Consider the following 17,892-nt stretch of genomic DNA (forward strand, 5'->3'; position numbering starts at 1 on the left):
AATACATTTTTTGTAGGTACTCATGGGCTCTACTTCAGAAAAAAATTTCAATGAGATACCTTTACTATTGTAGGAGTTATGGCCATTTGAAAATTGGACCAGTTTTAGGGGGGTTTTCTCACTTTACGGTGTCAAGGAACAACTTTTTCAAATTGTTAGAATTTCTACATATTTTTTGGCCTCGCATTACATTTTCGGTAAAGAATTTTTTTCTCGAAGTGCGTAGAATATCAGGATATATCTATTCACCAAAAATGCTTGTAATTGACCCTTGTAACTAAATATAATTTTTTTAGGATGATTTGAAATTTTTTAATATCGTCTAAAAATTTCTGTACCTACTCGAATTCTTTTCTCGAAAGTGGGTAGGATTTCAGGGGTATGTGTATTCACCAAAAATAATTGTAATTGACCCACACAACCGAAAATAATTTTTCCGTGAATGATTTGAAGTTTTTCAATTTAATTTTTTAATAACTTTTTAATAACGCCTCAGTCAAGAAATTGATATTCTTGATTTTCGTCTTATTTTGGCCTCTAGAATCTCCCATTAAAATTTTTCCCACAGGTGGCCGAATACCCTGTATTTCTTTTTTTAAACGTTCCGTTATCCAGACAACCAACTCAACTATCTTCAAAGACCACATCCAAACGTTAACACCAACCAGTCGCACGTTTGCGTTTTCGATAACATTCTTCGCATCGATTAAATTTAAGGCCAACATAATTTTATTTATACAGTGTGAAGTGACATGAATGAAATTTTCTAATGGTTTACGATATCTATTTTGGAAAGAAAAAAATATGTTATCTTTGGCATAAACATTAATGTAATAAAATAAAAACAATAGTCTAATATAATGACAAATGAGTAACAACTTTACTTAAACTTAATATAAATAACTTGTTAAATGAACCCATTTCTTATTATCTACTGACTTCTTCTTCGGCTTCTAACTTTTTAATAAATCTGTAATCATATAATAAATGTTAAAATCTCTGGCGATAGTTTTTACATTCCGTTTGTATGTCGTATGCTAAAACGCAAAAGGAATTATTTTTACATTTGTAAAAGATATATTTGGGGTAAGTTGTTACGGTAACAACATGCCCCAATTTACATATGTAGCAATGTTTACAATTATTTTGTTTATATATTCAAACATTCTAATAAATGTTATTACAACATGTTCATAAATGTTATTTGATTTATAACGACAGAACAAGAAACAATATTGACATTAAACAATGTTTGACAGCGTGGTGTGACCAGTTTATGTTTTCAAAATAATTTAAAGCATAACACTATCTTTTTTCATTTTAAAGATATAACCGTCGGAACAACTTACCCCTGGAACTTCTAGTCCCAGTCTTCCCTAACTTAAAAATTAAAAAATTAATCTCATACTGTTCAAGATACTACAAAACGTCCAAAGAAAAAAGGAATAAAGTCCAAAAATTTGGGACGTTAATATTTACCAGTTTCAAATAACATATAAAGTAAAAAAATATTGTTCGTGGAATCGATGAATCTGTCGGGTCTGGCGTTGAAAAAGATATCGCAATAATTCTTGATGTTTATAGCTGTTGCAATCTCAGATATATCCAGGACCTAGTGTATCTCGGATGAAGCGTTTGAATGAAACTAGCAATGGCAGCCGACAGCATTAATCATAGACCAGCGACGCGAATGACTCGCTGCACCGACGCGACGTGCCCCACCATTTCCTCGCTGACTCAGTAATCTATTTGACAGGAAACATTACTTACAAGTATTGGGTATTTCTCCGTAATCGCTGTCGTACCGTTTAACATTATTTCCAGTAATCTCATTGGATGGAAGATTCGAACACGTCGCTCCGTAAATTTGAGACGGCATGTCAATCGTAGAACATCGCAGAACTTGTAGCAACGCGTTGCAACATCCCAGGTACTCGTGAAACGTAAAACAGATAACTTTGAACTCTACGAATCGATACGGAATAACCTTAGAATATTTGAAACGTATTGACTCGGTACGACGTACGATCGGAACGGTTTTAAGTTTTGGTGGCTGAAAATAGACACACAACTCGAACGATAGTACTTTGTTGGCTCGGAACGAACGAATAACTGTAAAGGGGTTAAAACGTTCATACTCAAATACTTGTCTAAGGAACATTGATCGCCATAACTACCCTCGACATTCCCAAGCATTTCGTTGGTCGCTTTTCCAAGTTTAGGACAGAATCTAATATTTGCTTTTTGTTCCATCGTATTTTGTAACGGGAACACCAATCCGCTAGATCGTCAATAACTTTTGAACGCGTCGATTATTCTCGTTTGGAACTTTAACAGTTGACAGCTCTAATAAAAGACCATCGACAAAATTAATGCTCGATAGATGATGAAGATAAAATTTGAGGCGAGGATTCTATAATATTTAGTACTCGATATATTTCATGTCATATTAAATACGAATAATAATAACATTTTTATCAAAATTAATGTGTTTGTGGTAATTAAACATGTTTTAAGCGTTTTTTAACTAAATGTAGAATATAACTGTATGCACTAAAGGATTCACACGGTATAAAAAAGTATCAAGAAAATATACATACATAGTATATGTAATACTTTATTAAAAAAGACTATATTTAAAATTATTTGATGTACCAAAAAAGTACCAAAAACTGCAACTTCCATCTACAAACCATTGCTTCAAGAAGGATTTTTTTTTTTTAAATACAACATTTTTAAATATAATTGTTACAGCCTTTTTTACAATATATTTTCCTATACTGTGTGTTTGTACTTTCCGCGAACGTGTTACAGTTTGCGGAAAATACATATTTTAATGAGTTGCAAAAATGGACAAGTGATTCATTTTTTAGTCATTATATTAGGGTGCGTAATAATTTTCAAAAATAAAAACTATATACAATTGAATGCATGGTAAAGTGGTTTATAAATTTGAATGTTACAGCATTAACGTCCGCGAACGTGTTAATAATGTATGGATTAAATCCTCCATTGTAGTTTCTTGAGAGTTTTTGAAATCTTCTACGCTTTGTATCGCGAGTCTTGAACCTCTTTAGAAAGTTATCCACTAGGTAGAGAGTTCAATAACAACTTCTCCTTAGAAAGTTACTCGCTTGTAAGAGAAACCAAAGGTAAAGAATATAATACGAGATAGAGACGTCGATATTATACCACATGTACCCAGGTACAAAGATTGTATGGTATTATTCAGTTCCAGAACCAAGAAAAATAGAAAACATAAAATGCCATTTTCTATTACCGTTGAACAGGTAATAAATATATTTCCACCCACTAAACCGAATCAGTGAAGATCACAAAGCTATAAAAAAAGCTTTGATATTATGTATATATGTTTGAAATAACTGGACATTGCTTGATATGAAATGAAATATTTTTATCGCTGGCATCCCTCTGCATCCAAAATTTGTTTAAAGCACTTTAACACGAGTTGACAGTTTTTCTTGTAAGAACAAGACATTGTAAAATATATTTATTATAAAATCAAACAATATTTCATTACTTCGTTTTAAAATACACTTCTTACAAAAAAATATACAACGTATAATACAAAAATACCTAGTAGGCTTTGAAAGGCAGTATTGTACAAGTATTACAATACTTGTTTTATTATACAGTATTGTAACAAGAAGTATTGTATTGACAAAATTTCAACAGCATACTATCTATATTAAATGTTATACAGAGATAAATTTTAATGGGAGATTCTAGAGGCCAAAATAAGACGAAAATCAAGAATACTAACTTGTTGATAAAGGCTTCGTTAAGAAGTTATTAACGTTTAAAATTCCGCCCGTACTGAATTTTTTTCTCGAAAATGCACAGGATTTCGGGGGTATGTCTATGAAAATAATTTTTCCAGAACGATTTGAAATTTTTTTTTTCACTGAAAAATGTCGATACCTACACCCTGTCGATTTTTCTTAAAAATACATTTTCCATTTTTAATAAATTACGGAAAAGTTGTGTAGTACCTTTTTGTAGGTATCCATAAGCTCTACTTCCCTACTAAATTTCAATGATATACGTTCACTATTGTAAGAATTATGACTGTTTGAAAATTGGATCATTTTTATTGAGTTTTTCTCATTTAGCGGTGTCAAGGAATAACTTTTCGAAAATTTTTTGAATTTCTACATATTCTTCACCAAAATATGCATTGATTGCATTTGAAACATTACAATCATCCAATCCGTCCAGAAGTTATGATGTTTTAAAGATTCGCATGAAATTCCCGGGGTACATTTCTGGCCATACATTATATTTTCGTTTAGGAATTTTTTTCTCGAAAGTGCGTAGAATTTCGAGGGTATGTATATTCACTAAATATGATTGTAATTGACCGCCACAACCAAAAATAATTTTTTCAGAATGATTTGAAATTTTTTATTTTAATTTTTTGATAACTTTCTAACGAAGCTTCAGTCAAAAAATTGATAGCCTTGATTGTCTTGCCTTTGTCGTGTTACTCTTTTCATTTTGTTTGGAACTATTAACTAAATAAACGATCAACTAATAACTGGAACATACACCTTAGTACCAAGCAAGTATACTCAACGAAAGTGGATGAGTCCTTTGCAGGAATTCTTTTAACTTTTCTCACGCACGTTCTTTCCGTCCGGAAACCCTTTTTGTTCTCCTCTCTTCTTTTTATACATTTCCTTTTTAAACGTTCCGGTATCCAGACAACCAACTCGACTATTTTCCAAGGCCACATGCAAACGTCAACGCCAACCAGATGCACATTTACGTTTTCGATTAGAACCAACATAATTTTATTTATTCAGCATAAAGTAATGTGAATTTCGATAATAAAAACTTTCTTATGGATTACGACCTATATATAAATACTATAAGAAATTAAGGAGGAGTACAAGCAAATGTGCAAGATTGCCATAAACAAGAACGATTTAACTGAACGGTTTTCTCAAATAATATTATACTGAAATTAACTGTTACATCAAATTATGTAATTTATATGTATGTTCAATAATAATGTGCTAAATTCTTTTTTATATAGGTACATGTATAAAATATGTTTTTGACTTACGATATATGCAAGAATTAAAGATAATTTAATGTGATTTACGTTTAAAAGTAGTAAAGAAATCACTTCTTTCAGCCGATATACGGTTTTTACACTGTGCAATATTTTATAGAAAATAATAAAAAGCAGATATGTCAATAAAAAATTTCATGATAAAAAAATGGGGAATAATTTAGAGGGGAATGTTTCGGTTTCCTCGAATACTACAGAATATTTATTTTTATATACACGTTATTCGTGATATAACTAGGAAAGAAACGATTCTTTGTTGATATATAAATGGAAAATGTAGAATAAAATTTTTTGTATAATCCTTTATTTTCAAATGAATAAGATTTCCTTAACTCGTCTGGCCAATACTTACCACTTCTACTTGTACTACTGTCGCACGTGTAATAGATAAATTTTCAAACTCGGTTTTCTCGAAAACGAAATTTTGTACGAAACAATTTTATTCTTCCTTGAAGAATGGTTGATCCAATCATGACGTCACCACTGGAAGATTGATGATAATAATAATAATAAATTTATTCAGTAAACGGGGAAAAAGATCCATTAGTATACAAATAGTATTTATAGTCATTGGTAGACAAGATACAAATCAATACATGTTATCGCTCATATACGATTTATACAGTAATATTGGCCATATTGGGTGCGAGTAGTTAATATGAAACAGAGCCAAGATTTCAGAGAATATAATACTGCTATGTCGGACTTTATATGCAAATAAAATATCATGCATTACACGTCTCCTTTCGAAAGGTAACCAATTTAATTCGATTTCAAGTGGTGTAGAGTTGTGGACCAATAATGACACTGATCAAATTATTCTAAAAAATGTCAACGTTAACTCTAACTCACCTTTTATTACTCCTTTATTTTTCAAGTGTACACCGTCACATTAGCTCCATCACTATTTGCATATAGTGTCACATGAATGGGTAGCGATCGGTTTACAAAGAAAATTCGTCGAATCTTCTAATGAATCTCGATTATCGGGTCTGTGTTTTTAATAACAGCGAACCGCGTGTCTCTGACCCGGTCGGCAAGCACTCTGTCAAGCTTAATCAAAGTTCGACGCGAAAAATTGGTGTATCTCGGTTCCCGTCCCCCTTTGTCTCTTTCTTCTCAGAGGGGAATGAAAAATTGCGATTCCCTGTCAAACGATGACGACGTCAACGACGACGATCCACCCGAGGACGCGAGGATGAATTTTCATCGCAACACATCCGATCCGTATCTGTATCCAATATTCGAATATCGTACACAGAAGACGAGATCTCTCTATCCCTCGTCCTATTACATATTCAAAACGTTGATGAAGTTGCAGCGACCCGGCCCTTTTTGTCTCGAACAAAAATACTGCGAAGGACCAACATGCTAGATTCGAGAAGTTCATGGATTTTTAACACGTTAAGTATCACGTTACAGAACATGCTTTTACATGGGTTCCTTATCAACATGAATTTTTTATTGTGTAATATATATTATGTTGAAATATTATCTACAATAGATAAATTAAGATGTATAATCACAGACGAGGTATACAAGTAAGACCTTTCACTTTGTGGACTTTCGTGGCCGAATCTGACTGTCATACCGACCTGAAAATTCGTAGGTGATTTTAACGTCCTCTTCTCATGGATGGCGGTCAGTTGAGAAACTATTCACTGAATTAGTATTTATGGACAGCAGCTGTAGTGTGTGCGTAAATACATGTGAGTTGACTATGGAACGGATTAAAAGCGCAATTTTCAAACAACCATAACTCCTACAAAAGTGAACGTATTTCACTGAAATTTAGTAGAGAACTAGAGCTCATGGACACCTACAAAAAAGTATTAAACAACTTTTCTGTAGAGCGTCAGACAAAATTACTAAATATGATAAACGAATTTTTAAGAAAAATCGACAGGGGGTTGGTGCCTAAATTTTTCGGCAAAATTGAAAAGCTTCACATCACTCTGGAATAATTAATTTCGATTTCAGGGATCAATTACAAACATTTTTGGTCAATAGACGCACCTTAGAAATCCTAACCATTTTCGAGAAAAAAATTCCTTACCGAAAATATAATTTCTGGCCAGAAATGTTTCTGTAATTTCATTTTCTGTCTCACTTCTTCTTGTATTCATTTATGTAACCTGTTGGTAATGTTGCGAGTGACACGAAAATGGTAGTGGTATTCTAGAGCCCCAGAAAAATGGGCTGAAAAATTACATTAGGTAAAAGGTCTAATCGTATACCTCGTCTGTGGTATAATCATGTTGAAATATTATCTACAACAGATAAATTAAAATGTATTGTATAATCATGTTTAATGAATTTATCTTACTGGGGGTCACCGGTGACTCCCATGGCGTTGAAATGCATTTCTTCGATTTCATGTGATTTTTTTTTTGCGATTATCAGTTATCTCAGATTGCTTATTCGAGTTGTTAAGCAATTGTTTCACTTATTTATTATTCTTGAGTGAGTCAAACAATCAAGTGAAAGCGTCTATTACACTTTTATACGTTACACAAATTTTAGCATTTCATATCTTCTATTTAATTTTTTAGTTAGCCCTTAAAATTATATAACTTCAGATGAAGATTATACGTCAAATAATTCATCTGACGGTACATTTTTACCAAGTTCCGCCAAATAATTCATCTGACGGTACATTTTTACCAAGTTCCGCCAAATGACGTCGAGTGCTATCGCCTAGTGGGGAAAATTACTCGAGTAGTTTATGTGATATGATAAAGACATGTAGAATTGAATCAGATAGTGAAAGCAAAGTTGAAAATGACCTAAAATTCATCTGTATTGTAGTAGGGACGAAGGATATAACCAGACATTTCCACGTACAGTTATGTCAAGAAATCGATTTTAATTACTTTTGCAATTCGTTCATTTTAGTAATAACGATGAAAATGGTCCTAATAATAGATTGTCTAAAATTATTCATATTATCGATATTTTAAGCAGTAATTTTAAGGAATATTACAATCCAAATGAAATGTTATGCGTAAATGAATCGTTAGCGCCATTTTGGGGCCATATAATACAATATTTCAACAATATTTGAAACAGAAACGTTACAGACAGGGAATATAAATTTTAAAATTATGTGATGGACCAGGACACACTTCTTCCCTTCAAATATACGCGGGAAAAGAAGAAAAGAAAGATAAGATGTCAAGAAATCAATCTTCTGAGATTGTAATGTCTCTTTGGGAGAATGTATTGAAAAAAGGCCATACTATCAGCATAGATAATTGGTATACAATTGCACACATATTTAGTGGGTGTTCTACGAAGAAATTGATAAGGGAATTCAAAAAAAGTAGTCTGAAAAATGAAAACGTGGAGAAGTTATTGCTCAAGAAAATAGGAAAGGTATAACAGTCTAAAAATCTCTCTTAAGGACAAGAGAAATTTAGCAGAAATGACTACTGTAGATAGAAAATTTTATTCGTATGAAACACCAAAAATAATTATGGTGTACAATTTAGGGAAATCTTCAATCGATTTACTTCAACAAATGATATCATAACAAAAATGATAACGTATATTCATCACTGCATGAAACTGTAAAGTGGTATAGGAAATTAACAGTAGAACTGTTATTAAATACATGTATTGTAAACGCCATGATATTATTGAAACAGATAACTCGTAGAAATATTCAAATTCACGATTTTAGAATAAAAATAACAATGTATTTAACGAAATGTCGTGATAATGAAATTGACATTAAATTTTCTCCACGTAAAAGCTTACTAAGAAAACCACGCTATGAGTTTAAAAAAATACTAGGAAAAGCTAGAACTGTACAACGATTTTGCAATAATGTTATGAAAAGACTTCAAAGAAACTAAGTAGCACAACCGGAAATAATTGTACTAAAAAAGTCGTGACATATTGCAAAAACTGTACTGGTTTACCTTTTCTTTGTTTGGAGTCATAACACATTACAAAATGCACGAATAATAGGTTTACATTTTATGTATAAATAAAACTATTTTTGTTTGTTCTATACTGCATTAATTTCTGCACACCACTGTAGTAACAATGATAGTATTGAAAAATTGATAAGTATTAACATTTATTCTAATTATGGCGTCGCCGGTGACCGGTGGCCCCTATGATATTAAACGTCTTAACAAATGCTTATCGGCCACCCAACGCTAGTATAAAGTAATCAAAGAGGAAAAATAAGTTCTTTTCCGATCTCTATTTCTAAAGGGTTGAAAAATCTGATAAGAATAACTAGCAAAAAATGTGATTTCGAGCGAAAGGTTAGAAATTTCTCAATGATGAAAATAAACTACACTCCTGTAGCCGCGACTCATCAATCTTCCTATTCCATTTGTGTTAACAGATCGGCGTGTGGAAATCCTGGGAGAAGGAGGGTCTGGACATCAAGGACATTGTCTGGCCGGGAAACACCCATACGCCCCCGCAAGGAGTACCGGAGAAGTTTTATTTGAAAATAACCTTCTTGGAAGAACCACCCTACATCAATCTTGCGCCTCCAGATCCTGTGAGCGGAAAATGTCTAGTGGATCGTGGTGTTCACTGCCGAGTGGCCAAGGAGTCCGACATGGTCGAGTAAGTCGAAAAAATTGCCCACCCTTTCGTCGATCGAATCGCTTGCTGCTCGACAGAGCCCGAGGGATTCTCGTGTTCACTAAACAGACCAATTTCGAGAACCTGATGCTTTCAACTCTGTTTTTTCTCTCTTTGGCCTCTCCTTAGACAGGTATTCTTTTCTATCGGAGAAAAGAAAGACAATGGTCGTCATTAGCATACTTCAAATAATATTCAAACATGTTTACACCAAAACTAGTTTCTCTTCGGAGCATAATCTTCAAATATAAAAAATATTGTATAACATAAAAGATTACTGTGTAAAAAATTGGTAACGCTTTTGCAAAATTTCTTACTGTATTTGAATGTTTAAAATTTTCTCGTTTTTGATAGTCAAACTTTCAAACGGTAAATATTGAGGCTAAACAAATATAAAAATATTAGATTAGTATATTTATATACATACTAAATATATCGATATTTCCCAATCTTCTGATCAAAGTTATTGTAAAATTCAATAGCAACAATATCACATACAAGGTGTACATTTTATAAGTTTTGTTAGAATAGGGAGGTTTCAAATATTTTAATTGAACGCCTCGTCTAACGGAGGTCCGGATCACGAGGGAAAGGACGTTGGAACAGTATTAATTGCACGTTAGTTTTATTTTCGCTTCGTCGAAAATTCGACGAAGCCGTTTATTTATTGCACAGTTTTTCTTTTCAGGACGAACACAAACACAAACTCTTAATTCTAACTTGAACCGCCTGGACGTCTGGCCGGCGTCTGGCCAGAAAAAAACCCCGCCGATGGGCCGTCTCCGTTCGGCGGTTCGCGTTGCTCTATCCTGAAACAAAAGAGACGAGACTATGCGTAAATATCGAGTAACGTGAGTCACGTTGTCCGTCTCGTTCTAAGGTTCACGCGCTCTTGGTTGTGCTTGTCGCACTTGCGAGCGGGGAACTCGGCCGCCGCGTTACGCAGCTAAGCTAGTGGACTGTATGTGTGAACGTTCCCTTTAAACCAGGAAACGTTTGATTGCAGATTTGGGAGACGAGAATCGATCTCGATTTTTCCCGACTGCTAATTTCGACTGTCGCCGGAGAGGTTAACAGAGGGAGGTTGTAAGGCTCCAACTATTTACCTGCTCCTCGGCCGTTTATCGTCCTCGTAATGCGTACGGGCACTGTGTGGTGCAGCACCTTTACAGCGCATGCAGCGACTTATAATTATAGTGCGTACACCACGGCGCTATACTGAGCGGTTCTACGCACAGGGTCCGTACACACTGGCGATGATTGAACAGCGCTCTAGCTGGTCGCCGGATGCCGGAACTCAAGTATTGTCCCGAACACCGACTGGAGGACGGTAATACCACCCAGGGTATGCACGCCACGAAGGCCCCTAAGGGTGGGTTTGCACCGTTCGACAGTCGAGAGGTTCGAGATTCAAATTCGAAACCTCGGACACGACCTCTGATTGCAGCGATACGTGTCTGATGTCAGACTGATGTGGACTATAGCCACCGCTGAATGGGAATTTCGGATTATAATTCACGAAATTCTACAGTCGCTTTGATCTGGTCGAAACCCGACCTGATCTTTATCGAATTACAACGAGTTGCGAAAGGAATCACGGGAAGAGATTGATTCACAATCCGTCCTCGTATTCGATTCCTTTCCTCGTTTACGATTTTTTAATTTAAATTGTGAACGGGTTACGGAAGGAGTCACGGTAAAAGATTGTTTTTACAATCCGTTCTCGTATGGAGTCCTTCCTATTCCACGTTCAGAATTTATTCGAAAAGTTCGAGTGACTCGTAACTATTCGAGAACTATGGAATTCCCGAGGAGCGGGGTCGTATGCCCATGTGCTCCCTGCCGGTTCCAGATTAAGAGTGACGGACGAGCACGGACAGTCAAAATGTTCGCTCGAAGGGTGAAACCTCCGTAGAGCGGCGCTGTGAACGTTTTTTGAGTCCGTCTTTGTCTAATACAAAATTGTCGTACCTTCTCTAGGCACGCGCGTCGAAACTTTCGTTTCGAAATTGAGCGTTACGTGATCGATCGCGTGAGGTCTCGAAAAAAACCCGAGAGCGGCTGTTTTTCTATCCCGTACTGTTTTCGCGTAGCGGACACGACGACCGAGGTACCTCTGGTCTTACGTACGCCGAAAAAACAATACCGGGTGACGAATTATATTTTACTCGAAAATACGTCGAATTAACGCGATATTTAAACATACCGCCCCCCTTGCACGGTCCGTGCAATAATCCGGAGGAGCGGTAATTCGCGGTCACATGCAATCTACCGTAGAGAAGGTCGTTGTACACATAATTATATAAATCAAAGTACTTACTTAACGCCGAGCTAAGGCCCGTCTGCCCTCCAAAATTTGGAGGGTGGTGAGGACAGCCTCTTCTAGCGCGGCCTGATCAAGGCTGCCCCGGTTGGAGGGCCGTTGGCGTCCCGGCCGGCGGGTGGTCGGCTGCCGGTCCCTGGGGCGACCTCTCCCAGCCACCCTGGCCTGTCCTCGGTCCCCTCTGGTCCGGTCCTCCCTCGGAGGTGGTACCGGCGGGGTGCTGCTGCCTCCCGGTAGGAGGTTCGACTGGGTCGCGTCCTGTCGCTGTGATGTGGGGGCGACGGTCGCTCTAAAATTGCACCCCACCAGGCGCCCCCCTCTCGCCCACTTCAACCTGAAGTGGCCTCCAGGCGCTTTACATTTCAGCCGCCTGGTCGTCCAGGGCACGTGCGCCGGTATCCGGAGGACGTCCTGGCCCAGGTTTAGGAGGAACTCCTGAGCCGGTCCGGGCGTCTCCGTCGGAGCCGGTGTCTCCTCCGCTTGTGCCTCTTGCGGGGGAGTGGTCGGCAGCGGTCGTGAGGTATCGACCAGTTTTAGCAGCCGGTCAAACTGTTGATCTATTTCGGGGTCTCGTACCGCCCCGACGACCGTCTCAACACTCTCCTCGGAACTGCTTGACGCCATGTTGGTTTTTTTTTTCAATTTTTCTTCCGCGTATGACTTGGAACTGAGCGAATTCGGCCTACGGGTCCTGCTTTTAAAGCCTGGGACTCTCGCGAGTTGCTCCCTTCCTTAATTGTTAACGGGATGGTAGGGAATAGATTCCCCTATCCTCGTTTTGTCACCACATACGCAGGACACGTGGTAATCAACACCGTTGTTATTACCACCAGCGGCTACCACATTCTTGTTTCTTTGTACCGCGGAATTCGGGATTTCTTATGTCCCGGTAGCGTCGTCTTCGTTTATTGACGGCGTCGACTGTTCCACGGGCAATTTACACAGACGTGTGATTGGTCGTGTGTAGGTGGAAGTAGCTGTACGTACTTTTACAACCCGTACGTGCCTATCCTTACCCGGGAATGTTTCCTCTATTCTTCCCATTTCCCATTGATTGGGGGGTAAGAGGGGGTTTTGCACTAATACCAAATCGTTTGGTTGTAGCTGCAATTGGGCGGTACGCCACTTAAAGCGGTTCTGGAGGTGCGTGAGATAATCACGCGTCCAATGCCTCCAGAGTTGCTCGTGGAATTTTTGAATCGCCCTCCATCGCGTCAGCCGCGAGAGGTTTTCATTTTCCACGGTCTCGACCGGAAGTGCGTTTACCGGACTTCCGATTAAAAAGTGGCCCGGTGTGAGAGGTGCATAATCCTCCGGGTTATCGCTTAAAGCGGCGATCGGTCGAGAATTTAGGCTCGCTTCGATCTTGCAGAGCAGTGTCTGCATTTCTTCGCTTGTTGGCGCGAAATTACCGAGTATGCGTTTCAGGTGATGTTTCACCGATTTCACACCGGCTTCTTGCATACCGCCGAAGTGTGGTGCACTGGGTGGATTAAATTTCCACCGAATGCCTTTCTGGCCGCACGTATTTCGCATTTCCTGTGTATTATACACGAGGTTGAAATGCTCTCTCAATTCTCGATCCGCTCCGACGAAATTGGTCCCGTTGTCACTGCATATGCAGGACGGAACTCCTCGACGGGCGATGAATCGTTCTAAGGCGGCCAAGAACGCACTCGTTGAATAATCGTGAACGAGTTCGATATGCACGGCTCTTGTAGCGAAACAGATAAAAACTGCTATGTAAGCTTTGTGAGCCGTTTTCCCTCGACCGGCGGAATCGCGGACCTTGTACGGTCCAGCGTAATCTACTCCGCAGTTCGAGAAAGGTCGTGCAGGGCGGCTGCGTTCTGGTATTAAATCCTGCATTATTTGCGTGGAGGTGGTTGCTTTCCATCTCACGCATCGCATGCATTTGTGGATAACCGTCCGCGCCGCATTACGAGCGCCGATGATCCAGAATTTCTGTCTCACCGTGTACATGGTTAATTGCAGACCCCCGTGCAACGTATTCACGTGACATTGCCTGATTATCATGTTTGAAACATGATGTTTCGGCAGAATTATTGGGTGTTTGGTCTCCCATGCGAGTGCCGCATTCTCCAACCTTCCACCCACTCTTAAGACATCTCGGTCGTCGAGGAAGGGGTTTAGGCTTTTTAATGGAGATTTTGCAGGGATTTCCCGTTGCTTTTTTAAGCATTGGTATTCGTCTGCAAAGTGCGTGCGTTGCAAGTAGCGTGCAATCCTTTCCGTTGCACGCCGTATTTCCGAGGCTTCGATAATTTTGGCGTCGAATGACCGGCGTTCCCCGTCCCACTCCCTTCGGAACCGAAGGCAGTAGGCGGTGACGCGTAGTAGTTTACTCCATTCAGAAAATCGGAATACAAAATCCCATTCCTTTTCCGGAGTTGCTACGAGGGTATGCGATACGCGTTTACCCTCCTCGGTCTCGATTGAAGCGGGCATTTTCGGCCAACTTTCTTCCGCCAGTCGAAGCCACGTCGGCCCTGAAATCCATAGCTCCGACTGAATAAGTTCCGCAGCTTCTACTCCACGCGAATTTAAATCTGCGGGATTTGAGCGTGTGGGAACGTGATACCATTCAGCGTTTGGGAGCATAGTTTGGATTTTGGAGACACGGTTGGCGATTAAAACCTTCCATGTCGATGCATGCTTTCTCAGCCAAGCGAGTGCAATCGTAGAATCTGTCCAGCAGATTATGCGGTCCAGCTTCATCGGAAGGGACCGCTTTACGTGCATCACAAGCTCGGAGAGGAGTACAGCCCCGTTTAATTCCAGGACGGGGATGGACTGCGTTTTAATTGGAGCCACTCGCGTTTTTGCCATTATCAATGTCGAAAAGACTTCATTGCTCGTTGTCGTCACGCGTAAATACGTGACGGCAGAGTAGGCTGCGAGGGAGGCATCGCAGAATCCGTGCAACTCCACGGTCGCGGTATCTGCTCCATAACGTATCCATCTTGGAATTTTTAGTTCCTTTAAACTACTCCAATCCGTGCAGAACGTATTCCACGTTTTCTGCGTATTCGCGGAGATTTGGTCGTCCCACTGGATTTTCTCCAGCCACTGGGACTGCATTAAAATCTTTGCGCGTATTACGACGGGTGATAACCAGCCGAGCGGATCGAAGAGTTTGGCAATTTCCGAAAACAAATTTCTCTTTGTCATCGGTGATGCCGACGGTTGAAACCGTTGGAGATTGAAATAGAAATAATCTCCAGACGGAATCCATCGTAGACCAAGCACTTTTAGTTCGGAATCCTCGAACAGGGTGAGGTCCACGGCGTGGGAGTGAGCGCTGTGGGGGATGTTTCGCAGCAACTGTGGCGAATTTCCAGCCCACTTTCTCAGCTGAAACCCACCTCCTTGCAGAAGGTCACACACTTGCGTGCGGATTTCCTCCAGCAAGGGTTTGTCCGGTGCTCCCATGAATACATCATCGACGTAAATGTCCTTCTCGAGAATCGGGGCGGCTAAGGGAAATTTTCTCCCATCCTGCTCCTTTAATTCGAGAAGGGTACGCATCGATAAGTATGGGGCGCACGCCGTTCCGTATGTGACGGTATTTAGTTCGAACGCTTGCAGCTGTTCGGTTTCGGGTGCACACCACACGATGCATTGGAATCGACGATCCTGTGGGGCGACGAGAATCTGTCGAAACATTTTCTCAATGTCGGCCACTAACACGTATTCGTACACACGCCACCTCGTTAATACCGAGGTGATATCGTTTTGTAATTTCGGACCTACGTGTAGGATGTCGTTTAGGGAGCGACCTCCAGTCGTCCTACTGGTCGCATTGAATACGACCCGTAGTTTCGTGGTCGTACTGTCCGTACGGACGACCGCTCTATGGGGTATGTAGAGTCTAGTTCGGTCGATGGGCTCGATACGAGCCATATGACCAAGGGACTCGTACTCGGTTAAAAACTCCGAGTATTCTTGACCCAGGGTCGGATTTGTTTCTAGTTTCCTTCGCAGCCTTGCGAGAGCGGAGAGCGCGATATGGAATGAATTTCCCAACGCTTCTTCCGGTCTCGGGCAATTGAAGGGGAGTCGTACTAGAAACCTCCCAGTCTCGTTACGGACGACGGTTTTTCGGAAGAATGCTTCGCACTCTTCCTCTGCCTTTGTACGCAGTGGCGTCGCGGGAATTTCTTCCGATTCCCAGAATTTCCGAATCGCTTGATCCAGCGATTCGAGTACGGTGCAATGCAACGTCCGTACTGTATTCGGGGTTGCGCCCGCTGCACTTATCGGCCCGGAGATTACCCAGCCGAACGCAGTCTCTTGGGCTATCGGACCTTCCGCTGTTACGCGGCGGAATCCCGGACGCAGAATCTGCGCGTATAAGTCGGCGCCGATCAAAATCTCAATGTTTTGATCAGCTGTGGCGTCGGAATCGGCGAGAGGTAGGTCCCGAAACGCTTCGTAGCCGAGCGTTTTTTTGGACGACGTTGCGTAGGTCGTGATTCGAGGCACGACGTACGCGTCGACCGTACATGTCGGTTTCCTATCTTCCTTCGCGCTGAGGTTCATTCCGACGCTATATTTGATCGCGTCTGTTCGTTTTCCTCCCAAGCCCGTTACCGTGGCTGGGGTTTTCCTTCGTGCGAGTTTGAGGTCATTCACCAAACTCGCGGAAATGAAGGAAGTTTCCGAACCTTGATCGAGCAGTGCGCGCGCGATTCGCGACGCACCGTGTTTTCCATACACTCGCACTCGAGCCGTAGCCAACAACACGGGCCTCGGTACATGTGCACCGAATGTCGTACAGTGCGACGTCGTGGCTTTCGGTGTGTTGGCGCTCGGCGAGGTTTTTCCTTTTGGCCTGAATTTTCCAGGCCGCCGGGATGGGGCTTCTGACCGCCTTTCCTCTTTATCGCCGTACTCGGTTTCCGATACCGGCTGATTATTCTGAGGCTCCCGTGATATTTCGAAGTGCAGCAGGGTATGGTGTTTTCCGCTGCACCTCGTGCACGCCGTGGGGCTTTTGCACTTCATTACCGTATGGGTGGTGCCCAAGCATTGTATGCACCACCGACTACGTTTTACGTATTGACTGCGCATTTTTGCAGTCAATCGCATGAAGTTGTCGCAATTCGTCAACTTGTGCGGCCCTGTACAGAATCCACACGACTTTGTTGACGTAGTTCCAACCTGCCTGTTGTCGTGACTCGTTTCCCGGGGTTTTTCCGCCCGGATGTGGTCTAGGACAGCATTATGGCTGCGCACGTGTTTGGAGGCGTCACCGGAAACCCGAGTGGCCTTCGTATTTCGTGCATTTTTGGTTGAAAGCCCTAAGGCTGCATTCCGCCGCTCCTCGGTCATGGAAAGCAGAGCGCACGATTCTCGTTCCACGAACCTCCTTACGTCCTCGAACGTAGGATAGTCGGGCGAGCTGCCTAGTGTCCTCTGCCATTTCAACTCCATTTCAGGGGTGAAATGTTGCTTCGCCCAGTGCGCTAGTAGCCATTCTACCAGCTGTTCTGGGGTTCCCTTTTTCCGGAGGGCAGCGAGGGCTTCTGTGCAATCCACCGTGATCTGCTGCATACTAGCTAGATCATTTAGATCGATGGGGTTCATGTACAGAAGTTTGTCTAGTAGTTTTCCCGTTACTAGACGTGGGAGACCGAATTTGCTCTTGAGCTTTTTCCACGCTTCCGGGAAATTGCGACCGACGATTTCTATAGACGAAATCGTCGCCAGAGCCGGTCCTTCTAAGCATGCGTTTAAATGATGCAGTTTTTGTACATCGGACAACCATGCATTATTGATCACCCCGGAGGTGAACAGATCCTCGAAGTGTTCCCACTCTCGAGGATCCCCTCCGAATTTT

General features: G+C 40.8%; 1 protein-coding gene across 3 annotated transcripts in view; it reads left to right on the forward strand.

Annotated features, from left to right (window-relative positions):
• Nmdar2 (glutamate ionotropic receptor NMDA type subunit 2) overlaps nt 1-17,892 on the forward strand; it is a 597,673-nt gene that overhangs the window by 469,895 nt on the left and 109,886 nt on the right. For all 3 annotated transcript variants that reach the window (XM_076778738.1, XM_076778739.1, XM_076778740.1), the window contains exon 9: nt 9,459-9,688. In XM_076778738.1, the coding sequence (XP_076634853.1) occupies nt 9,459-9,688 (230 nt within the window). The remainder of the gene's footprint in view (nt 1-9,458; nt 9,689-17,892) is intronic.

Source organism: Colletes latitarsis, chromosome 11 (genome assembly GCF_051014445.1).
Source record: "Colletes latitarsis isolate SP2378_abdomen chromosome 11, iyColLati1, whole genome shotgun sequence".
Classification (NCBI taxonomy): Eukaryota; Metazoa; Arthropoda; class Insecta; order Hymenoptera; family Colletidae; genus Colletes; species Colletes latitarsis.